General features: G+C 37.5%; 2 protein-coding genes across 3 annotated transcripts in view; one reads left to right on the top strand and one right to left on the bottom strand.

The window, feature by feature from the left end:
- The first annotated feature begins 605 nt into the window (after positions 1-605).
- On the top strand, positions 606-10914 carry LOC110448417 (membrane-associated tyrosine- and threonine-specific cdc2-inhibitory kinase-like). The gene is made up of 15 exons (XM_021494636.1): positions 606-859; positions 3012-3150; positions 3407-3501; positions 3866-4074; positions 4913-4985; positions 5329-5451; positions 5883-5977; positions 6091-6197; positions 6747-6850; positions 7203-7244; positions 7718-7892; positions 8417-8522; positions 8879-8986; positions 9148-9283; positions 9557-10914. The coding sequence occupies exons 1-15, from the start codon at positions 788-790 to the stop codon at positions 9584-9586; spliced, it is 1614 nt and encodes a 537-aa protein (XP_021350311.1). The 5' UTR covers positions 606-787; the 3' UTR covers positions 9587-10914.
- A 6045-nt stretch (positions 10915-16959) lies between these two features.
- Positions 16960-26001, bottom strand: part of LOC110448418 (transcription elongation factor SPT5-like) — a 25941-nt gene continuing 16899 nt past the window's right edge. The window contains exons 17-24 of one of the 2 annotated variants that reach the window (XM_021494638.1): positions 25462-25590; positions 25010-25208; positions 23848-23953; positions 22955-23191; positions 20924-21108; positions 20430-20692; positions 19613-19708; positions 16960-19098 (exon numbers count right to left, since the gene is read on the bottom strand). In XM_021494638.1, the coding sequence (XP_021350313.1) occupies positions 18964-19098; positions 19613-19708; positions 20430-20692; positions 20924-21108; positions 22955-23191; positions 23848-23953; positions 25010-25208; positions 25462-25590 (1350 nt within the window). In that variant the 3' untranslated portion in view covers positions 16960-18963. The remainder of the gene's footprint in view (positions 19099-19612; positions 19709-20429; positions 20693-20923; positions 21109-22954; positions 23192-23847; positions 23954-25009; positions 25209-25461; positions 25591-26001) is intronic. The other variant, XM_021494637.1, reaches the window with a different exon arrangement.

The following is a 26001-nucleotide window of genomic DNA, read 5'->3' on the forward strand; positions in this document are numbered from 1 at the left end:
TACCTTATAATTATTACAGAACGTATACACATAAGTAAACGTCGACGCCATGCATAATATTTGAATTTACTAAACACATCCAAATTACATACATGAAATTCAATGTTTAGTTTGTTTGACTAAACCATGTATCTGGGATGAGGGGAGGGGTTCTAAAGCTCAGAAAACTCCCCTGTATCAACATTTACGGTAGCAGAGAGGTTTACTTGCTAGGCAACAATGAAATCAGACACAAGTTACTACTGTTTGTTGTAATAATCCTACTAGCGTCAACCACATGCTTTATTTATGAATGAGCGGTGCTATGTCACGTGATATTTGTTTATCAATATATTTTTGGAAATGTTCCAAGAAGTACATGGTTTGATACGGACTTTGTGATTGGATGATAATCTGGCATGAATACAACAGTGATAGATTCGTAAATATTATTATAGAATATGAATCCAGCGAAAACATATTTTTCAACTCCAAAATATGAAGCCGAAATAATTTAAAAATTATTCACGTGCTTAAATATAACAAAAAAAATATCATGTTTTTTTTTACATATAATTTTCTCAACGGGCCAATCAAAGAGCGCGTTCTTCGTGTTTCGGGAAAAAACCGCGAAAGAACGGCCATCGGTTGTTATTGTCAAAAAAGGAAAATGGTCGACTGATATACGAGGCTCGAAATACGGAGCAGGAGCACACAGTCTGCAATTAATTTCATTGACAATCTATGAAAAGCTATGTTGCAGTCACTAGACTGCGGTTAATATTTATTCAAATGTCACACTTTGAAGATGGAAGCTTTTCCTAGCCCGAGACCTACACCTAAGTTTTTCCTCGAACCTCAGACATTTTCTACGAAAAAGGTGATGGTATTGTGTGAATTACACTGTGGTAGTAATTTTCAACTTTCTTAAATGATATAAGAATATTGGTTGTTAACCGTTATTGTGATCCAATGGTATTTGATGAAGGGAGTGAAGGTTTTGGTAAGGTTGAAAACACCTTGGCATAATCTTCAGCTGGATGAAGGTGGTAAATATTTTGTAGAAGTACAGTAGATCTACTCCTATAACATCAGGTCCAGTACACTCTGCCGATTGAGCTATATAGCTGTAAAGAACTATCTGAAACAGGTCTTTTCTTTTTTAAGGAAAGCGAAACAAAGTTGCTTTTAAAAGAAGATTGTATCTATCATGAGATTGATAACAAACTGACAAAAGACATTCAATATAAGTATTCTTTTTAAAAAATAATGATGTAAAAAAAATGGAAATTTTACATTTATGAAAAATGAAATTAAACATGTAACTGTATGCTTGGCTTTTTGTAGTCAATAATACCATAAACCATATTGTTTTATGCGACTTTGCTTTAATATAATGAAAATTGAAATCTTGAGAAAATATAGCTCAATACAGCTATAATTTATAGGTGGATATAGCTATATCTCATTGTAGACCATGGTCTCAACTGTGAAATAGTTTTAATTGTACATGCAAATATCTAATATTAAGTCCCTAGTCCCCCAAAATTTTCCTGGGCTTGCCGCGCCTTAGTTATAAATATTGCATGATCTTCATCATGGTGAAGGAGGCAATTATATGGCAGAAACAGAAAATATAGGTCTTTATAGCTCAAACGGCAGAGTGTACTGGACCTGAACATAAGAGGTTGCTGATCGGCCTTTTTTCTATCGGGTATGATTTTGCCGTGTAAAACTTATAACATTGTTGGAGTAAACTTAACGTAGATCATGATAACAGATATAGTCGATATGTTGCCAGTAGCCGGAGTTTCCTCTGGCCCTAACACCAGACTTAAACACTTTGATATATAGATGTCTGGGGTGGGGGTTCATGTCAAAATGTCTAAATTACCTGTACAAAGTACCAGTAATGGATTGAAACAACTGAAATCGAAATAGAGAATAGTTGGAAAGTTGTTAAACCAATATGTGTAGAGGTTAAGAAAAAAAAGCTTAAAACAAATTTGTTCCTTGTCAATGAAAATCCCATTTAAGTTAATGGTAACGGGTTGTTTCACCCTAAATCCTGTTCGCGCTAAGAGTTGTTGTTTGCTCTAAATCCCGTTCCCCCTAGGTTGTTTCGCCCTAATTTTTTTTATTTATTGATATACGTTAATATTTAAATGTATCAACTAAACTTATCAATAACTTTCTGCATTAGTGTTAGGTATATTTCATGTAGACGAATACGCAACTATGTGAGTGCGAAGTCAGCTTTTCACAGCTGCCGTTTGTGACACAAACTTAAAAACAACACATTTCTTTTTATAAAATTGATTTTAATGATATGGAAGACTAAGTAGACTAAAGGTGTGACTTAAAACTACAAAAAAATGATAGCAACCAGGGGCGCAGCTCGAACCTGCATGTTTTGGCTCTCCAGCCCGATGCTCTACCACTGAGCTCCCCGTCAAAGGTTCTCCTACCTTAAATGAGGAGGGTCAACGGCACCAGCTTGTAGGTGGACGAGGAATAGCGATTAATATCAAGATAGTGTTGTCGTTGGGGCTCACACCCACGGCCCTTGGCTCAAGTCCAATGCTCTACTGCTGAGCTAAAGGGAAATTCTCTACAGCTGACCTAATCAATGCACGTCTTTTACAAAAACATTTCTACCAAAAACTGGGTGTTGGAATGTTGGTACAACTACAGAAGACCACGTGTGTCCAATAATGATATCCCCTTCCAAGCCTCCCAAGTAGGTCTAATATGGGTGTCGGACCATTTCCCTGAAAATGCTCCCCCCCAAATGGTCAAGTCCCAAATTTGACACTTTTTGCCCCCACCATTTCAATAAAAAAAAAATGATTCACTATTTGTTAAGAAAAACCCACTTGTACCCCAAAAGCTAGTATTGTTCCAATATTGTGCTACATAATTTCATAAACTAACTTTGATGAGATGATAATATGTATAAATTAAAACATTTTGATTGCGTAAAAAAACCCAACGCTATTCAAATTTTTATGAAGATGTGTTTTGTGTTTCAGTCGAGAGGTACACCACGTGATTCACTGCCTCCTAAACCCCCAGTGAAGAGTGCTCCACCTATCAGTCGGATCTTCCCACACCGACCCATCCAGAGGGCGCAGATTGTATCATTCCGCGATAATCTGGACAGCAATAGATGTATCCTATGTATAATTAACACATTATGAGTTCTGTTGATTAATTAAAAAGGCAGTATTTACATTCATGACAATTCATTTATTGCTATTATGTATTTCAAATTATATTGATTTGTATATACAGACAGCAATCTATTAATCCTATTAAATTATCGAAATAAAATCATCTAAATTAACAAGAATAAATTGTCAAAAAAATATCTAAAGCACTGATGACTAGTCCTGCTTCTGAAGAAGATTTCCTTAACAATTGTCAGCCTATCTTGGAGCTAATACTTCCAATAGTAAACAGCTATACTTTGAGACTGGGTTCCAGGTCATATCAAAGCTGGGAGCTGGATCCTTCGGAGAGGTAAATGTATGATAGATAGTATAAAGAAACTCTTTCTTAATTTTAGTACAATAGAAACTTTTCTTAAGTGTATGATCAGGACAGGAAGAGTTGTATTAGTAATGTTCAAGGGTTTTACTCTAGATCTCAATACATAGCCAGAGGGGAGCATTTTCTAATCAAATAGTATATTTTTTCCAATAAATGAAGTGCAAGTCTAAATATTGAGTGAAAGAACTGATTTCTTTGGTGGCAGGCTGGCTAAAACATGGCATCACCCTTTCATTTAAAAATGAATAAAGTTTCTAATAAGTTGTTAGATCTATGAATTTGTTAAAGTCATCATTTTGTTAAAAAGTTCTTCCTATCTATTATATTTTTATAGGTTTTTAAAGTACGAAGTAAAGAAGATGGGAAGTATTATGCTGTTAAAAAATCCCAGGAGAAATTCCGTGGGGAGATGGACAGGAGGAGAAAGTTGGAGGAGGTAGCGAAACACGAATCCTTACCGCCTCACCCCAACTGTGTGACTTTCTATCGAGCTTGGGAGGAGCGGCAGCACCTTTATATACAAGAGGAGCTGTGTCAAAATAAGTCAGTATAAAATCTGGTTCTCGGTGTGTCGGACAAAGTTTGAACAAATTTTGGCTATAAGTTTATGATTTAGTAATAGATTTGAGTTGATAAGATCATATTCAAGAGGGGCTGTGTTGTTAGATTATATTCAAGAGGGGCTGTGTTGTTAGATTATATTCAAGAGGGGCTGTGTCATACTACTGCTGAGTTCTATAATTTCGCGGGTTTAGAATTTACTGCAACACAGGACGTTGAACAGAAGCAATTCTTTTGGCAATTATTGTGTGATATCAGTTTTTCAAATGCCCATAATAAATACATCTATAAAAGTAATTCAAATGCTATTGCTAATGAGTGTACGTTGCAGACAGCAGGATGGTTATATTTTCCTGTAAAATATTGCTAGGACGTACTGGCATTTTCCTATTACTTTTTCTTTTTATAATGACTTTGTTCTGATAAAGGAGGTTGTTTGCCCTGTGAACTGAATATTTTAGTTGGCCCCATTTATTAAATTGAAATATATGTGTTGTACAATTGTTAAAAGGGACTAAGTGAGCGTGCTCTGTTAATTTGAATATGTGGTATTTTGAGATATAGCTATTCACAATTATGATCTGATTTGTTGGTTAATTGCTCTTATGTTCAAGAACATGTGATGATATTCATACATGAATAGATGAAAGCATAGATTATCAGTTGAGAATATGGAAGAATATTCATATGTATTCATGTGTTGATAATAGCAGAAAGAGATATAACAGAACTTTGTAAAAATTGATTGTGATCATTTTTTTTGTCTCAAAACTCGTGTTGTAATGAATTTTTCTACCACTTCCTCTTTTATTATGTGTAGTTTGCTGCAGTATGCTGAGAGTCGTGAAACATCTGAAAAAATGATTTGGAAATATCTTGTGGATTTATTGATGGTAAGATGGCTTTTAAAATTTAAATGTTTTTTGTTAGTAATAAAAACACTTGGTAAATCAATCTGCACTTTGATTTGAAAACATGTTAGAACGGAAGTTCATTTGTGTTGGTATTGACGATTCTGATGCTGTATTTTTAACCTTTATTGGAGGCACAGTACTAAATACCTTAATGTTTGGAGACTCAGACTGGCTAGGTATAATTACCTGGGGTCCTGTGACCCTTCAGACATTTGACCTCTAGAAATATCTAGATATGCAGTCTTATGTTGCAAACAAAGGGGAAAAAACATCAAATTAGTTAACATGTGATAACCTTTTTTTCTCGTTAATTTGTTGACAGGCAGTAAAACACTTACATGATCACAACCATATCCACATGGACATCAAGCCAGACAACATCTTCATCTCCCATGACAAGGTCTGCAAGCTGGGTGACTTCGGACTTGTCATTGACCTGTCTAAGGTACAATATTTCGCTCTGGATTTCCGTTACTAATCTGTGCGAGTGGTATGATGGAGTGACCTACAAAGGCAATTCCTTGAGAATGTTAATGTGTGGCTAAAAGGTAATTTCCGATAATTATCTCCCTTTAAAAAAATCTGATGGGGCGGAGAAAGTCTGAACTATAGGGCGTCTGATGGGGTGGAGATAGTCTGAACTATTGGGCATCTTTGAAAAAATTGCACAACAGGTTTGGTGTGCACTTAATTAATGTCTCAAATTGCATAAGGCACTAAATTTGTACTTTTGGGATGCACCTGAAATGATACATTTGGGATGCAATCTTCATAAATCTTTCAAGATGGTTATTAAGTTTTACAAGACGTGCAGCTTTAGAATTGAAGAGGTTTGTTCAAAGTGTAGACAACTAAACACAGCTTGTATTTTTCCAGGGCGGAGACTTCTCTGAGTCACAGGAAGGAGATCCCAAGTACCTTGCTCCAGAACTGATGGATGGCAGGTTCTCCAAGGCAGCAGATATCTTCAGGTATTCAATTTTAAGCTTTTAAGTTACTTGAATATATCTCTTACATTTTCTCTAGTTGACTTTTCACTATGATATCCCTGGAACTTGTACTGATATCCATCTATTTTTTATAGCCTTGGAATGTCGGTGCTAGAGTTGGCCAGTGACCTTGACCTACCAAGAGGAGGAGAGGGTTGGCACCTGTTGCGAACTGGACATCTTCCTGAAGAATTTCTTCGTGGTGAGAATCTCAAACTATTAACGACTTTTAGAAGCAAAATCTGTTTATTAAATGATTCAATATACTCTGTTCCCAACTGAATGAGGGTGGCAATTCCGATAACACAACTTTTCACTGCAAAATGCAAGTCTCTTAAGACTGTTGAGAAACGATTGCTGGTTTTAAAAATAAATTTAGGATCTTGCATGAGTTTCCATTTCATATGAGATTTATGGAACGAGTCTAAGAATTTTTCAATTTAGGGAGCCTCTGGCTTTTAATCACATAATCAAAATTTGTGGCATTTATTCGTGTAAAACGACAATTTTCATGCAACCTTGAAATGTAAAAAGCCGCCATTTTGACTCCAGTGCGTAAGTCTGTAACGTCGTGTACTTGTCCTTGGTGTGACGTCACAATGGAAACTTTCATCCAATCACAGGGCTGATAGGTCATATTACATGGGTTAATATGCAATATAATATGACATGGGTATATTCACATTATATTTGAAATTGAATTCTCAATGGACCTCTAGTTAGGATACTCTTTACCTTTCTGCTATTGCAGACAAGTCATTTGACATGAAGTATGTGATACAACAGATGTTGGACCCGGAGCCGACTAGTCGCCCGACAGTGGACCAAGTTCTTGCCTTCCCATATGTTAGAAAGGTTAACACTTTACATACATAATCCTTCAATAAAAAATACCCTACTAAAATATATAAGGCGAACATAATTTTGTGTTTGCATTTTGCCTATTTACCCTAATTTTTGAGCCTACCTTCATGGATATTTTTGGCTGATAGCTCTGTCACATTTGTAAATAAAGAACTGTCATTGTGAAAAATAATTTAAAAAAAAATTGAAAAGGCCTGCCCACCAACGTAATTCTTCCAATAATCTGCATACCACCTCTGGTGTATTGTCGTGGATGTAATTACCTACATACTGTACCCATACATGTTATACAGATGCACATTTTATGTTGGATTATTTATTTTTGCATTTTATATTTCCACAGATTTGGAAAAGACGACAGCGTGAATACATGATGAACAGTGCGGTAAGTGTTCAGGAATTAACTATAGGGGAATCGGCCCATATTTGGCTTAAAAACTAGGCAAAAATTACACTGATGTTTTCATTTTGCATAGATATCCAATGAGTTAGCTAAAGCTATCAAAATCATACTCTAAAATTAATTAATCTTAGATTAAGTTTACCTAGATGTTTGACATGCTACTGGTTGCTATGCAAGCTTACTGTATATCGATTTTTGTTATATCCACAGAATAACCAATATTTATGTCCCCTGTGCATACTCTGTAATCTGGGGCATGTTCGTTTATGCGGAACAACCGGTTTGACCGTTTATAAATGTAACAATTTCGGGTATAAATCCAGGCGGACCTGCAAATGTTTATGCAGGCCTTGCAAGGCTTTGTCAACAGTGGTCCGACCGGTTTGACCGTTTAAACGAAAACGGCTCTGTTCTCCTGCTCTGTAATATTACCTCCCCTTATTTCTTTTTTCCAGGTGAACACTGTACGGTCCATGTTCCAGAGAGTATTCCAGGCAATACTCTTCCTGTCCACTGTGTTTACCTTGCCTTACCACTATTTCCGGCCAGCCCTCCTCAGTGAAAACTCCGGACGCAGCAGTCTTAGCAGTAACAGCACAAGTCTGGGACTCGACCACAGTCTGTCTGATGGTAGGCCGTCACTTTTTCACGTACAGTGACACTTCTGTAATTCCAAGTTGCTCTGTCTAATGGCAGGTTCCCACATATATGAACAATCATTGACCACTGTAACTCCAACTCTGTCTGATGGTACGCCCTTCTTACAAATACACAGACACAGACACTGACACATCTGAAGCTTGTACTAAATCCGTTGAAAATCTCAAAATTGATTTTAAAATGTTTTTTTATAATAGTTTAAATATCTTTAAACAGCAGATGCTGCAGTTTGTCACTATTATGTGTCAGTTTGATGTAACTTATATTTAGTTGTTCATGGTGAAAAAAAAATGAAAATTCATGCATAAATTTGCATTTCGAGGAAAATTTATGGGTCGCACATCAAAGCATAACACTGGAATTATACTAAGTTACCCATTCATGCATGGGGATGAGACTTGTTTTAGGGCTTTCTGACCATAGAAAACTCTCATTGTTTCTAAATAAAAGTTCGTTCCATGAGAAATTAAACATACACATTCTTATTTTTACAGATGATTGTTTCGAGGATGAGTTCAGTATACACAACAATTCTATGGGAATTCCGTTGGATAGTTCATCATCAAGTGAAAGTTTCCTTTCTGAGTTTGCAGTGCCAAGGTATGTTGTGTATTCTCCCTTCAACGATTTGTCTCAAGATTTAGCAGTGTCTCAACCCCCTACAAGCTGCACATGCTAGTGATCACACAAGAAATAGATTGAATAGTGTGTACCTTTTTATGCTAAATTATACAACACAATGTTGTAGCGGTAAAGTTGTAGAAAGTATTTTTTATCATCGGAACAATTATCTTTAAGGAATGGACTAAAATAGTCCACCACTTTTGGAGGGAAGGGAAGGACAAGAATAGAAAACCACACCCCTTTGTGGTAGAACCTTTATTATAATGATAGCTTTTGTTTAGTAGAAAAAATAGGGCATTATAATGAGGTGATTTACATTTTCCACTTTACAGCCAGCTGCCTCTGCGAAAGGCCTACACATCCCCTGTAATGCGACACCGAACTAAAGACTTTGTCAGCGCACCAATGAGTTCATCGCCTGTGCTTCCTAGTCGGAACAGGTACATTTTGTTGTCGTAGTGGAAACATGTGAACTGACTAGTGGTAACTAGCAAATGGCAGGAGTGAAAGTTGATGGGGTTCGTCCATTTTTAGATATTTGTAAATGTAAGATGTTTAAATCATAGGTGCTGGACGATAGATTTTGTTTTTTCTGTTACAGAAGTCCTAATCTGAGTTTTGAGAACAGTTTTGAGGAGGAGAGAGCAGTAACACCAACAACCTTTGCCACAAACCTGCTTGACCTTAGTGGTGAAGATATCACTAAACCTGGCATTGAACCCAAGAACCTCATGGATGTAAGTAGATTGATACTATTGAGGCCTGATGTCTTTGTCCTGACTGGGACAAACCTGAACTCTAGGACAATGACTCGGAAACATTATTCAGAACTGTCACCTTGAAGTTGTATTTTAATCAAGGGGATGCAGTTTACTTGAATTTTCATGTGAAGTCAGGTTCAGTGAAATAAGTAGTAGGTATAATGTGTTAGGTAGCTTTTATCTGAAAATGATCAAAAAAATTAAATCATGTATTTAATAAATATTTATTTTGAGATTTTATTTTTACAGATGTTTGATGCAGCTAATGATGATGACTGACAAGGTGTAGGTGGTTGTCGTATAATGTTATCTTTGGAACATAGTCGGAGATCATATTGGACGTCATAATAGTGTTATCATCTGCAGATGGCTGGAGTTATCGACAGATGTCATGACATTGCTATCCTCAGAACATGGTCAGTTATTGAACATCGAAGCTGTGTTTATCTTAAGAAAAGTGCCTGGAGTTGTGAATGGATGTTGTTACAGTGTGTTCCTTCCAGGACATGGCTAATGATTGTGTTCAGAACTGGTTTCTGAGCTCAGCCTAGGCAGACAGTGGGGAGATGTAAAGTGCTTGGAACTCAAAAAGTTTGTTGCCAAATTTGTGAAAGATTGTTTTGTTTAAGGATTGAGTTACTAGAAGCCTAATGACAGTGTTATGCTTACCTGCAGTTAATTTTGTGTATATTTTTTTGTCTAACCTTAAGGCTATATATGCTACCTTGCTGTAAAATGCACCTCCCTTTCAAAAGATTTCTTCTCTCCACACGAAGAAACATGTAAAATAATTTTGATGAATGTTAAAGTTAGACTGGGTTTAATGATGTTTTGAAAGGGATGCATTGATAGTACTGACTGATTGAATTAGGTGTAAAAAACTAATGACAGGTATAATGTGTAAGGTAGCATCTATCCTAAAGGATAAACTGTCATGTACGAAATGACTTCGGTTTGATAGCTTGAGGAGAAAATTCCAAAATTTGTTAGGAGAATATCAGAGTGTTTGTGAGAGAGAATGACTTTTCTGCTTGCAAGCACTTCATTTCTATTGATCTTTGATATGTTGAAAACACTGCATTTGTTTGTTTATGCTAAAGGATTAGCTTTGGAAGAAGATTATTTTTATATAGCTTCGTTAACCAATATGTGTTCAAATCAAATATTGTGTTCAGACATCTAAATACCGGTATCATCTTCCTTCATCTAACTTCTACTGTCATTTAAATATCATCCGTCATCTAATATCTCCCATCATCTAAATATAATCATCTAACACCATTCAATATTACACTTCTGCCAATTTTCATCTATTAAAAATACAATTTAGTGTCATCTAAATATAGTTTTCTGTCGTCTAATTATGATCTATAGCCATCAAGATGTGTCATTATAACCACTGTCAGGGTGTCTGCAGACCAATCATCAGTTGTGAAGAATTAACATTGCATTAGTTGAATAATCTTTGAATTTAAAGGAAAAATTTATAAAACCTATTTCGAGAACTGATCATGAAGAGTGCTTGATTTCCATTTTATGAACAAGCCTCACCAGTGATGTTACTCTGAATAGTAATTCTTAATTGGTAATTCAATGAAAAAAAAAAAGGCAAAAAGGAATATTTCCAGTTTCTGTATTTTCACTAGACATGCTGTGGAAAATTGTCCTAAGAAGTCTTTAGATTTGATGCTAAAAATTCTGTAATTATTGCAATCTATACTGTTTTGTGTTCAGTGACCACCGTTATGTGTTCTTGGTAAAGTGTCTATACATTGGGCAGTTTACTCACCATGTCCCACACTGTGTCCTAGGTGTGCTATACCTTGGGGAGTTTACTCTACCATGTCCCACACTATGTCCTAGGTGTGCTGTACATTGGGGCGTTTACTCACCATGTCTCACACTGTGTCCTAGGGGTGCTATACATTGGGAAGTTTACTCACCATGGTCCACACTGTGTCCTTGGTGTGCTATACATTAGGGAGTTGACTCAACATGTCGCACACTGTGTCCTAGGTGGGCTATACATTGGGGAGTGTACTCACCATGTCCCACACTGGGCCCTAGGTGTGCTATATATTGGGGAGTTTACTATACCATGTACCAAACTGTGTCCTAGGTGTTCTATACAATGTGGATTTTACTATACCATGTCCCGCACTGTGTCCTAGGTTTGCTATACATTGGGGAATTTACTATACCATGTCCCACACTTTGTCCCAGGTGTGCAGTATAAGGCCTAGGTGTGCTATACACTGGGGAGTTTACTCACCATGTTCCACACTGTGTCCTTGGTGTGCTATACATTAGGGAGTTTACTCACCATGGTCCACACTGTGTCCTAAGTGTGCTATACATTGGTGAGTTTGTTATACCATTTCCCTCGCTGTGTCCTAGGTGTGCTGTACATTGGGGCGTTTACTCACCATGTCTCACACTGTGTCCTAGGCGTGCTATACATTGGGGGGTTTACTATACCATGTACCAAACTGTGTCCTAGGTGTGATATACATTGGGGAGTCTACTCACAATGTCCCATGCTGTGTCCCAGGTGTGCAGTATAAGGCCTAGGTGTGCTATACAATTGGGAGGTTACTCACCAGGTCCCACACTGTGTCGTCGGAGTGCTATACATTGGGAAGTTTATTATACCATGACCCACGCTGTGTCCTAGTGGAGCTATACATTGGGGAATTTACTATACCATGTACCAAACTGTGTCCTAGGTGGGCTATACATTGGGTAGTTTACTCACCATGCCCCACACTGTGTCCCAGGTGTGCTATACGTTGGGGAGTTTACTCTACCATGTCCCACACTATGTCCTAGGTGTGCTATTCATTGGGGAGTTTATTAAACCATGTACCACGCTGTGTCCTAGTGGAGCTATACATTGGGGAATTTACTATACCATGTACCAAACTGTGTCCTAGGTGTGATATACATTGGGGAGTTTACCATACCATGTCCCACACTGTTTCCTAGGTGTGCTATATATTGGGGAGTTTACTGACCATGTCCCACGCTGTGTCCTAGGTGTTCTATACAATGTGGATTTTACTATACCATGTACCAAACTGTGTCCTAGGTGTGCTTTACATTTGGGAGTTTACTATACCATGTACCAAACTGTGTCCTAGGTGGGCTATACATTGGGGAATTTACTATACCATGTCCCGCACTGTGTCCTAGGTTTGCTATACATTGGGGCGTTTACTCACCATGTTCCACACTGTGTCCTTGGTGTGCTATACATTAGGGAGTTTACTCACCATGTCCCTCACTGTGTCCTAGGTGTGATATACATTGGGGAGTTTATTAAACCATGTACCACGCTGTGTCCTAGGTGTTCTATACAATGTGGATTTTACTATACCATGTCCCGCACTGTGTCCTAGGTGGGCTATACATTGGGTAGTTTACTATACCATGTACCAAACTGTGTCCTAGGTGTGATATACATTGGGGAGTTTACTCACCATGTCCCACACTGTGTCCCAGGTGTGCAGTAGAATGTCTCAAGTCTGCTATTGGCAATACTTTATCACCAGCTACTACACTGTACTTAGTAACAATGTATGGTGTATATCAGCCATCATCACAAGGACCATTGCTATGACAACATGACACACAGAATGTTGATAAAAGACAACACTTAAATGTTTTCTTATAGCCATATAGGTGCGTTTGTAACAAAATATCCAAGTCATGGAAGATCCAACAAATTATTTTCAGGTATTTGCCATTCAGAGGTCTCTATAGGCGGATACTTTAGTGTTTGTCAGAAAGAGTTCCTAATAGGGAATTGTGATTAAGATGGAGGCATATTAGACCCCAAGCAACCATGCCCCTTCTTCATTCAGTATTTAATAAACCAAAATAAATGGTACCACTCCGTACCAGTACAATTTTGTTCATTGAAAAGCTTGTGTACACGGTTTAGTCATCATATTATATGATTTACTCTATAATAGAGATGACATTGTTATTGTCAGCGTTGCCATCATCACTCATATTGTTGTTATATTTTATATAGGTTAGATGCACAAATTTAAAGTTGTTATCAATTCATTATCATTATTTTTTTTATCACTCATCAGAACTAGGAATGATGTTGTCATTTAAATCATCCAATGTTTCATCACCTTTTTTTTTGGTGGTTCATTATTTTGATGTATTCATTTTTTGATTGCCATTTTTGCCATTTATGTATTAAAGAGTGCTGTGTGCGACACTGTGCCTACCCATGTCCACTGTACTTGTACACAGGTTTTAAGTTCATAAAATGCGTATTTACAAGAACGTGATTTTTTCTTACAACAACACATTTCTTATACATGTTCAGAGTACTTACATGTGTCTTGTACATACGCCTCCACACACTTTGTACACCTCGTATGACTAGAGTACTTGTTCATGTCTCTAGTAAATACGTTTGTATCCCGAGTACTATCTTTGGTGTTCTGGTAAACTTTTTTAATGACAAGAATATGATACATTGCTGTAAAGGGGGTTATTTTTGTAGAAGGAAAAAATATTTTGCGATGAGGTGATACCAGCTAATTAAACAAGTCTGTTGGATTGAACCAATTCATATTGACTTAATAATAGTGTAAGGATGGTATGAGTTCTATGAAGGGAAAGGTTTTATCTGTCTTTAAAGACCACAAAAAGGAGAAAGCAATTACATGATTTATAAAGAAATGATGTGGTCGGTGCACACACATGGTAGCTGTAGATGGGTGGAAGTTTTAGACCGGGGATATTTATAGATTATCTCAAAAGAACATTCAATTATAGCTACAGGCAGATGGTAGGTGAAGACAAGTGGTCTCGGAAATACAAATTTAATTAGAAATATCGATCCGAGGGAAAAGTTGCAAATGAAAAAAACTGTCAGCAGAAATAACCTGCAGTATGGAATCTAGCTTTGTGATGTTAAGAATGTAAAGTGTAACTTTTGTTGTTAAACAATGGTTAATTAATACTTCCTCTTCTCGTTAAATACTTCCACTTCTTGTTAAATACTTTCTCTTTTTGTTATCGATTGCAGCCAGTATTGAATCTTTTTTTCCATGTGGATGCATTTTTCAGTAATTATGAATTTCTTACTTAATGGTAATAATTTTGCAAGTGTTGATAACTTCTGTTTTGAATGTGAATGTCCAGGGAAAATTTTTGTGAAGCACTTTGTTGATAAGTTCCTGGTCACATCAGTATAGATGAGGGTATGTATGCTAAACTGGGCTTTCCATCATATGTGAGGATATATTGTCTTCTGTCTTGTACATTCACTGCCAGCTCATATTATAGGGCATTCCACACCACAATGTGTTCACAGTAGCTATATAATTAGACACAAACTTCTGGAAGCTTTCTCAATTTTTTTTTTTTTTTAGTACAATTATTGAAGGAACATTTCATGGTTTTCTTGGCATTTAGAAACTTCAGAAGTCAAATAACATTTCCATTGAAATTTAGAGGGTCAAATATAATAGACATGTTGTCTTTTGAAAGCCAAGAGTCAAAGCTCATTATGTTGAGTCAAAAACACAGTCTTAAGGGTCTAAAGCCCTGGTTCATGTAAACAACTTAACAAGCATTTATATAAAATGAATAAGAATGCAAGATTCTATTTATCTCATAGTCAAGATATTTTATCTACGAGGCTGCCCTCCCTTGGCCAGTCTACAGAAATGTTTACACTGTAATGGTATTGGGTAAAATTTACTCACAATATTTATTCGGACACAATGAATATTGTTCCATTATTGTGAAAATTGGCTTCATAATATTGCTAGGAGAAAGTAAGGTGTCTGCAATAAATTTCCACATGTGTACACAACAGCCATGCTGGCTGATGAGGCAGCATAACCCCTCATAAGAAAGAATGTTTATTTTCTATGATGGAATTTCGTTTAGATATGTTTACCTACACAAGCTATGCAATAAATGGGGTACCAGGGTGACATATTTTAATAAAAATATTTGAATAATATATCAGTGTTTATTTTTTGTACCAACAAAGTAATGAGGCCTATGGATTTGTGATTCAGGGTTTACTTGGACATTATTTACTGGAATCATTTTGTCTTACTTCGTTACTTTTCACCTGGACACAACCTTTTCAAAATCTTATTTTCCAAAGCTCTAACAGGGATCTTGGCACCCACTGTTGTAAGATCTTAATTGGTTGTACATACAAAGGTTGATCTTTTTTCTCTTTCTTTTTACCTGTTGTATGGATATTTTTGTATTTTTGAAATTTTGAAACGTGAATAACTTAGAGGAGGCTCAATGGGAACTTGAAAGATTCCTCTAGAACTTTCTTAGAATAATCTATAGCAAACTTGCTGTAAGATTCTAAGATGACTTGGCAGTCATCATGTTCTTGTGATTGGTTCCAAATTGAACATTCACAAGCAAAGACCATGGAGAACCAACCTGTGAAACTTGAGAGAATAGATTTTTACTGTCAAATTCAAAGATGACTGGCAGTCATCTTGTTCTTTTTATCAATCTCAAAATTGAACATGCACAATTAAGGTCTCAAGAAGTACTGGAGAGATTTATTCTCAAATTTAACTTAAAGGTTTTCCTTTGTTCTCCATTTGGGCGTATTCCATTTTGAGATTGATTGGAAAAACAAGATGATTTTGACAGTAAGTTTGTTGCTATTTCTAAACTCTTTGACCATACTTTTCCCATGTAGTGCTTCCTCATCCTCCTTAGTGGTGCATGTTATGTTTTGAGACCAACGATGAGATTCATGAGCAAGATGGCCACCAGCAGCCGTCTTGGATTTTGAAATCAATATTTAAAATAAAGGTGTACATAATGAATTGCATCAAATTTCAGTTTCCAGCTGTTATATTGGTCAAGGCAAAGCAAGTTTGATATTTGACAAGAGTTGATTTCGGACTTTGGATCTCGAATACGAACACCCCCTTGTTTAATTGCCTGCACCGGGCACCCCGTTTTATCTGCAAAATACAGTAGTTCCAGGAGATAATTTACCTTAAACAATTTGACCGACCCATTTTTGGGCCCCACCCCTCGTCCCCTCAAGTTTTGTTTGCATCTTGGCATGCTTCAAACCAAATATAGTTGATATGGATCCATGACAGTTGAAAAGAAGTCGCACAAATCAGCATGGCGAAATGAACTTTTAGCCCCATCTCACAGCCCCCTGGGGGTTCAGCCCTTCCGTTTGTACAATTTGAACCAACACCACCTGCGATGCTTAAAACCAAATGTCCAGTTAACCCCTTTTTTGCTTTATCCCTCGGGGCCCCTTTGGAAGGTCAGTCCCTCCATTTGAAGTGTGAATTCCAGCCTCCTATATAGTGAAGGGTGTTGAGGTAATTGGGTGAAATTGGGAGAAGTCATCTGAAGAAATTGTTGGACGAATTCTGCTGTATGGCATAAGGTCACCTTTTGTCACAATAGGCAAGTTTCATTGTGGCATCATCATTTCCAGTCAGAAATCAGAAAACATTGCATTCCTGACATCGTGAATATTCTAGTAGAATCAATATAAAAAAATGCTTGGTTATATGTATTCTTTTTTCGAATATTCTTTATTTTCAAATTGTAAAAATTATCCACCAATCCTTACGGCACTTCCTCCGAGTACAAGGAAGACCAGGTTTGTCCCTTAGAGTATTCTGCAGTGAAACAGAAGAAACTTGAAAAACTGGCTTAAAACTTTTATTTAAGCAACAGAACAATACATAATATTTTGTTTACATTTTAAATTGTACAGTTAAAGGTCATGTACAATTTCTTTTCATTTGCATCATAACATGTTTCCACTTTAAAATAAAGAATAAGAATTCAGACCATTTTCACACTAGTCGATCGTACAGGTAATGAGAAACGATGAGGCCATTGACAAACTAGTCGGGTAATGAGACGAGATGATGAGGTCAAACAATAAACTATAAAGTGGATGGTTCTCCAGCCAATTTTGTTTTTGTGGTAAAATGTTTTGTAAATTAGTTAACGAGCATCACATTATTGAGCATTATTCACCAAAACAAAGGCAAGTTTGATTATTTCCTGGTATTAAAATCGGAAAACATATTAAACTTTACTTGCCAGGAATAAGAGAAGAACATTTTGTCACAGGTTATCTTATGCCCAAATTTTTGTGTGCTGAAGTTAAACGGCTATAACTATCGTAATCTGTAATCTGCATACAATTCTCAGCATTCACACTAAATCTAAAAAGATTTCGTCAAAAACTGAGACTAGTTGTGGCATTACGTAAAGACAAACGGGGGACAACACATCACGCTCTGCTTTTAGCGGACATATAAAAACTTGTAACATTGTAAGAATAAATTGAGGCATCATGCCAAACTAAAACTGTCTTTCCCCACCGACAAAAACGTGTTTACGAAACCGAGACAGTTAACACTGCTGAAGGGAACAAAATCTGTTCAATTTTCAAGTTCAATGATCTGATAGGACCAAATTTAAAATATTAATAAAAAATAGACAAGCTCAAAGAAAATAGAAAAAACATTTTTTCCCCTCAGTATTTTGCCAAATGAAACATTTTTTTGAACAAGAATTGATGTCCAGGCGATATTATTATATAAATTAATCCCTTCTTCAACAGGTATGACCTAGCCAAAACTGACCATGGTGTTCTTACAGTACAAACTGACCACCTCTACAGAAATGTCCTGGTCAATTTTTGACAGATAATGGCCTTCCTTCTACAGATTGAGTGGTACAGAAATGACTTTGCCAGAATGTCCTAAACTTTAAAGTTTCCAACCCTACACCAGATCTGACTGAAAGCACCACAGATTGCCACACAACAGAAAAACTGTTCCCAAATACACAGTCATAAATTCTTTTCCAAGCCAACATAGTTCCGCGAGACTCGGTCTCATTATTTAAAGGACCTGGGGCATTATGGGTCAATTTTGGCCTCATAAGTGAAAATTTTAACTTGCATTTATTTACCAATTTCTGCTATAAACATATTTTAAACTTGGTGCAGAATTTTCCAATGAACATGCATATATGACCTGCCATAGCAACGAAATTGCATTACTATGTAGAAATAGCAAAAATATGGTGTTTTGGGAAAGTTAGCATGCAGAAATGAAAGCCTCCGCATTTGACAAAAATTCCTTTCCGCAAATGCAGAGGCTTTCAAAAGTTTAAGAGTGTTTAGTTAGTTTCCTTCAAAATGGCAAATTGTCAACCAAATAGTACAAAACAGACAATATTCACGCATTTTGTTACGAAAATGCGGGTTTATGTCTCTTTGTAATGCAATATCTCCTTAACCAGTTGTCGAATGAATTTGAAATTTCATATTTGCATACTTCACTTATTCCAGATAACGAATACAACTAATTCACATCCCCCTACGAGGTCGAAAATGACCTTTAACGCCCCTAGTCCTTTGGGTCCAGATACTGCTATTTTTCACACATTCACACATACAATAAACACATAAACAATGTTTTTCCACTGACAAACTAAAGATTTTTTAACTAAAACTCCAATTCCTGCAAAAAGCATTTGCCTGTGACTTTATCAAACCACCACAAACACTGATATTAACAATGTAAGGTTAGCTAGGCGATTGTTTATTAGTTATCCTGCTGTAGTTTCCTCTGTACCATAGCAGATTAAGTCATTTTACAGAGGTAGCGTATCGGTAACATCTTGATCTCGCCATGGTCGGTCTTTATGACACCCTCGCCACCGTCTATACTCAGGAGTGTACCGGTCAGCTCTCTCTCCTCACTCAGAATTACCTTGGCCTGGAAAAACAACGATGTGTTCATCAACAATCATCAACAGCAGTAAGTTAGTAAGATTAAGAATAGATGTACCTGACTTTTTATCAGAATAAAATCAAAATTATTTTTCTATGTTCAAAAAGAGGCTTGTATGCCATTGTTTGAACTCTTAAATAAGTATGTTTTTAGAATCCTTCCAATGGTGGATTTTTTTTACTCTCTGCTATATTAGTGTATGCTCATGTTAATTTTTACACTTCTATTTGTATGTATATACATTGGACTAATGTTGTTTAATGATACTCTATATACATGAACTTTGTGCATTCGGTGATAATTTAAATATGTATCTGTGATAAATGTTTCATAAATCTTGTATAATATTTTGTTATCAACCAAATTACCGTGTATTTTAACACCTACTATGTTTTACAAACAAGACGACCCTGTGGTAGATTAGCCACAGCTAAACAGGTTCTGTTATCCTCACGAAATAAAGTTTATTCTTATTATTAAAATGGAGAGGTAGGCTTACCTTGTCACCCTTTTCAGGCAGGACAGGTTCCAAATGATCACAAGCCACATTGACTGTCTTGTCTTCCTCTGCGATGTACACGGAACACATGCCACCCTATAAACAAACAGTGAGAAATATGACATTTTGAAATTAATGTGAAGCAAGGCATGGGCTGAATGTACTTTCGTCAGCGGTTGCATTCACTGAACACCATTTCAAATATGTTGATGTTTCTCCACACAATCAAAAAGTCTAGACAGCTGCTCCTATTAATTATGCACTAGCCTTCAGCCTGAAGTAAATGAGAAATACAACTTGCCAAACTATGATTGCATATTATTTTCACTATCCAATATTGCAGATATGTAAATTAGCAGTTATTTTGTACCTTGGTACTCTGAACTAATGCCACTGCTGATTATTGTGTTAATTTGAGAGATCAAATTTCTTAGAGAGGAATACCCTGTTAATAATTTTCTATTTACAGAAATTTTAACCTTTGCCCTTGAAAGCTATTCCAAGCAAGAACTTTGGAAAGAATATCCTGTATTTTTAATGTTGAGTTTGAATAAGCATAGAAAAGAACTCAACTTATTGTGCAAAAACTGCTTCTATATTTTCATTAAAACAGTGACCTCATGCAAGGAAGACAGGTACAATATTTTGAGCTTGATTTGATCAATCAAGGGAAATCAACTGTATGTATAGATATTAGAAATCTGGATGGACAGATGAGAATCAAGAAACGATCCCCTTTGGTGTTCAATTAGAGGCCTAACAATTTAACAGGTCAATCCAAGAGCAAACCAGTAACTGATGCATTACAATGTCTCACCGTAACACTTCTGATTGTGCCAGTCTGGTAGATAAGATTTGGGTCGTCGTGTGTTTCCCTGATTTTGACCTCAATCTCTGTGGTGTGCCAGTCTGCCATACTGTGGTCTATAGCCATGCCGGGCGTCTGTGGGGTATAGGGTGCCCCTGGGGTCATGGGGCTGTACCCCATGGGTGAAGGACTGCTGGAGAAACCCCCAGGTGACGGGGATGGCTGGTAACCACTAGGACTTGGGGTGCTGCCAAACCCAGCTGGACTAGGTGCTGTGGATAAATATCAGAGATATGTTAGCAAACATCTTGGTTTAAACTGCACCTGCATCATACAGCATAAAACATGCAACGCTTTTTAACAGATTCTGTAATAATTCTCCATCCTAGATCATTAGTAATTTGTATCTTTGGAATACAGTATCATGGCATTTGTAATACCGAAATTGTTCTCTGTTCAGACACAGGAGAGGTAAACAAAGCTTAGAGGGAGTTGCAGCCTACCTTGATAGCTAGCAGGAGAGGGTGCAGCTTGACCGTAGGGAGAGTAACTGGTCCCAGGGGTCTGCGGCGTAAATGGTCCCTGAGGACTGGGTGTGCTCTCTTGGTATCCCGGTGTGGCTGGGTTGGGAGTGTTGTAGTTGGCTGGGGATGACTCATCAAAACTGTAGTCTTCAAACTCAGAACTCCTTTAAACAAAAAATATTGCCATTAAACTCTTATTTTACATTAATGATGGCATTTCATCAAATTTAAGTTTCCTGTAACTAAATGATAATAGTTGGCTATAAATTCAAGTTCATGCAAAAGAAAGATTATCATATTAAAGGCCTGATTATTGGGTGGGAAGGGTAAACCTAAGTGTTTTCGGTATCACTCTAAAAACATTCACAATTAAATATTCTTATATTCCTCATTTGCTTTCAAATGTTCTATAGTGAGGTTTTTCTTCAATGAAATGTTTCAATTCAAGAGGTAATTTTTAACATAAATCAATATATATTTTACTATAATGCATTACAATTAACATTTGAGGAAATATAGCCTATAAATAAATCTGAATTTGAGAGAGTTCTTCAAGCAAAAAAGTTTGTGATTCTGGGCCTTCTCTTTCTGTTTGGGTTAACCGTGTTTGTGGAAGGAATTAAACTTACTTGCTTTGTACAGGTGTTAGGATTGGCTGTATCCCAAGGGGAGAGGTAACTTACCTGCTTCAGGTGTTATAATTGGCTGTATCCCAAGGGGAGAGGTAACTTACCTGCTACAGGTGTGAGGATTGGCTGTGTCCCAAGGGGAGAGGTAACTTACCTGCTACAGGTGTTAGAATTGGCTGTATCCCAAGGGGAGAGGTAAACCTACCTGTTCAGTGTGTTGGTGTAGGCCAGGTCCCTGTGGAAGGGTTACATACCTCCTTTGTATGTTTGTTGGGGACAGTAAACCTACCTGTTCAGTGTGTTGGTATAGGCCAGGTCCCTGTGGAAGGGTTACATACCTCCTTTGTATGTTTGTTGGGGACAGTAAACCTACCTGTTCAGTGTGTTGGTGTAGGCCAGGTCCCTGTGGAAGTGTAACATTCCTTCTTTGTATGTTTGTTGGGGACGGGAAACCTTCCTGTTCAGTGTGTTGGTGTAGTCCAGGTCCCTGTGGAAGTGTAACATACCTACTTTGTATGTTTTTTGGGGACGGTAAACCTACCTTTTCAGTGTGTTGGTGTAGGCCAGGTCCCTGTGGAAGAGTAACATACCTCCTTTGTATGTTTGTTGGGGACAGTAAACCTTCCTGTTCAGTGTGTTGGTGTAGTCCAGGTCCCTGTGGAAGTGTAACATTCCTTCTTTGTATGTTTGTTGGGGACGGGAAACCTTCCTGTTCAGTGTGTTGGTGTACGCCAGGTCCCTGTGGAAGGGTAACATCCCTCCTTTGTATGTTTGTTGGGGCCGGTAAACCTACCTGTTCAGTGGGTTGGTATAGGCCAGGTCCCTGGGGAAGGGTTACATACCTACTTTGTATGTTTGATGGGGACGGTAACCCTACCTGTTCAGTGTGTTGGAGTAGGCCAGGTCCCTGTGGAAGTGTAACATTCCTTCTTTGTATGTTTGTTGGGGACAGTAAACCTACCTGTTCAGCGTGTTGGTGTAGGCCAGGTCCCTGTGGACGGGTAACATACCTACTTTGTATGTTTGTTGGGGACGGTAAACTTACCTGTTCAGTGTGTTGGTATAGGCCAGGTGCCTGTGGAAGTGTAACATACCTCCTTTGTATGTTTGTTTGTGACAGTAAACCTACCTGTTCAGTGTGTTTGTATCGGCCAGGTCCCTGTGGAAGGGTAACATCCCTCCTTTGTATGTTTGTTGGGGACGGGAAACCTACCTGTTCAGTGTGTTTGTATCGGCCAGGTCCCTGTGGAAGGGTAACATCCCTCCTTTGTATGTTTGTTGGGGCCGGTAAACCTACCTGTTCAGTGTGTTGGTATAGGCCAGGTCCCTGTGGAAGTGTAACATACCTCCTTTGTATGTTTGATGGGGACGGTAAACCTACCTGCTGGGAGTGTTAGGATTAGCTGGATCCCAGGCACTAGCCCCAGGTGTCATACTGCCCGGCTCGTGTAGAGGGGTTCGACTTCCTGGTGTGGCATAGTGGGGAGTACGACTGCCGTCATGAAGTGGCGTTTGAGAACCATACATTGGTGTGCGTGATCCGTACATTGGTGTTTGTCCACCCATGTATGTTGGTGTCTTTCCGTATGATGAGGACCTTCCACTGGGCTTTCCACCACTATAAACAAGTAAGTATCAGAATAAGTTAAGTGAGAGATAGCAATCAGGCAAGCATCCTTTTCAAACAAACACTTCAGTGTTGACCCATTCCTTATTTTATTTCAACCTTACTGATTGTTCAAATAATGAGGACTATTAAAAAATAAATACACAGGAGGAAGCTCTTTTTATTGTGACGCACACAAACCAAAAACACCTTTTCTTCCTGGGGCCTCACTATACAAATGTTTGATTAAGATAAGTTTATATAACTATTTTCATAGCTCAGCTGTTGTAAAATAAATATTTTTTATATTTTTTTTTTACATTTTTAAAAACTATTTTACTCCCCATCTTCCACATCTAACCAATTAACCAAGTTATACCCCCTCCCGTGTATCCATATCTGAAATTGCCTTAATTAGGTTGAACATATTTTCTTATTTCTATGTTACCTAGGTATTTTATGCATATTTCACGTGAGCTTTTCCTACTATAAAATGTATATGAGGTACTTTTTGCGACCACCTTATCACAAAAATTTAAACCTATTGTCAAACCTATGCACACCTCATATGTACACGCATCTTCATACATACCCTCACACATACACACATCCTCACACATACACACATCCTCACACATACACACATCCTCACACACAACTTTACATACGTGAGTGTTGTGAGTCGGGTCTTGTCTACTGAGATTGTTTTACAGCTGGAATGTAGCTCAACACGTGCCGTCGAATCTGTTGCGTCCTTCACGATACCAATATATCCTGCAACACGAAATATAAAAAAAATCTCAATAGAAATAGGATCTAAACAGAGAAAGGGCACAGATTGCACACATTAAGTTTACATAGACATTTATAAGGTGGTTGTAACGTTGGTAGTCTGGCTAATTAAGGTACCTAGAATAACACTGGTTCAGTGTACAAAGTAATTTATAAAGTGGTTGTGGGCAGACTGGTTAACATAAGTACCTAGAATACAACAGTTCAGACAAAAAGACACCACAATACAAAAGAGCAGCATGTCAAGGAGATATATCATTTTATTCATTTCAAGCCAATATCTGTCCATTTATGGTTAGTTCTATGTTATGTGCTATGAACTTAACGTCATGTTCAGGTTATATCTATGAATACTTTGCTAACTCCTCTAGTACATTGTGCAAAGGTTCTGAGGCCCCGTTTTAAATTTTGGCTTAACCCTTTAGCATTACTATCGGTAACATCCAGCAGCCCTTAGCACTTTGCTGTTCTCTAAAATCCATCAGACTCGCCCTGCTAACTTGCAGGAAGTGGTTAACTTATCTAAGCTCGTTTAACTCCCATTGAAATATTGTGGCAATACTTTCAGTTCTCAAGAAACATGGGCGCCATGTTTTTCAATCTATTTGACAAGTTTATCGGCCGAAAAAGACCTGAAAACATAGCAGGTGTACACAAAATGTCGGACAGTGACAGCGAGAACGCTTCTGATTTTGAAGGCTTTGATGTCAATAACGCTGATTTAAAAGCACTTCAGAAATGTCAGATAACAAATAAAACATCTGAAGAAGAGGTGTTTTCCCTTTATCCCAAGGTAATAGCCTTGTTATGATAATGGGTAATATCAAATGCATTCCTTCCTGTAGTGTCAATATTGATTTTTAGGGTTACATACTTTTTACAAGTTTCTTTCTACAGAAAAATGCTGTTCTGCTAATATCACATTAGATAGCACACCTTTATATCACTTTTCCTTCTGACAAATGACATGATATCAAGAGGAATACACTTACAAACACACTACGAATTGTCTCACAAAACAGCAACAGTTCAACAAACCTTTGAAAGGACCCTGAACAATCCTGACAGTTTGACCAATAAGTTCACGGTCCCGACGACTGAAAGCTCCACCCCCTCCCCCTCGCCCTCGTCCAGGGGTACCACTGCCTGGTGTTCCACCACCTCCGCTGGCTGGATGGGCTGGGCTCGACAGCCGTGGAGACATAAAGCCAGCCACACCAATACTTGTTGTAGTTTGCTGCAATGCAAGGGTGGTTGTGAGGCACACAAGCAAACGTTGCTTATGGTATACACTTTTCTCTACCTTTTCGAGGATATTCAATTTGGAATTATTTTTGGAAAATGGGTAGCTTATCAAAGCATCTAAATATTTATTTTGTCAAGAATTTATGATTTTTTTTAGAAATTCAGGAAATGAAATTTTATCCAAAAAAACAACAAGTTCTTGTTATTATTTTAAATTGAAGGGAGGCTGCTCTCTGTGACCTTACCTTGGACGCCCCTCCTGCTAATACCAAATGTCTGGTTCGACACACAAAATAGCCACCATTCTCTGTCATCATTCTTGACATAAGGAAGCCGTAACTTCTATATAAGTGCATTATCTCCCCTTGGCGACCCTGCAGATACAAAAACAGAGTGTGATATATCAAGCATCTACTCTTTCAAAACTACACATAATTTTAAGAAACGTCGCAAAGCTTTATTTAGTAAAGGAGTTTTTCGTGGAATTTAAATATTTACTTGTACATGTATCTAAAACAACAGGCCCAGAGGGCCTGTATCGCTCACCTGAATGTGTTTAAAATAGTTGGTATGAAGTAAAGATATAGCACTCCATGGTAGGTGCTGTAAGTACATATGAAATTTCAGAAAGATCCATCCAGTCTTTGAGATATAGCAAGAACAATCTTTAAACAGAGCCCCTTCCCTAAATATGGATAAAATCCCTTAATCCTGATGGTCGAAGGATTTTAAAAGTTTTACCTCTATTTCCCCCTATTTGGCCCCGCCCCTCTGGTGCCGGGGGG

Source organism: Mizuhopecten yessoensis, unplaced genomic scaffold (assembly GCF_002113885.1).
Source record: "Mizuhopecten yessoensis strain PY_sf001 unplaced genomic scaffold, ASM211388v2 scaffold4033, whole genome shotgun sequence".
Lineage (NCBI taxonomy): Eukaryota > Metazoa > Mollusca > Bivalvia > Pectinida > Pectinidae > Mizuhopecten > Mizuhopecten yessoensis.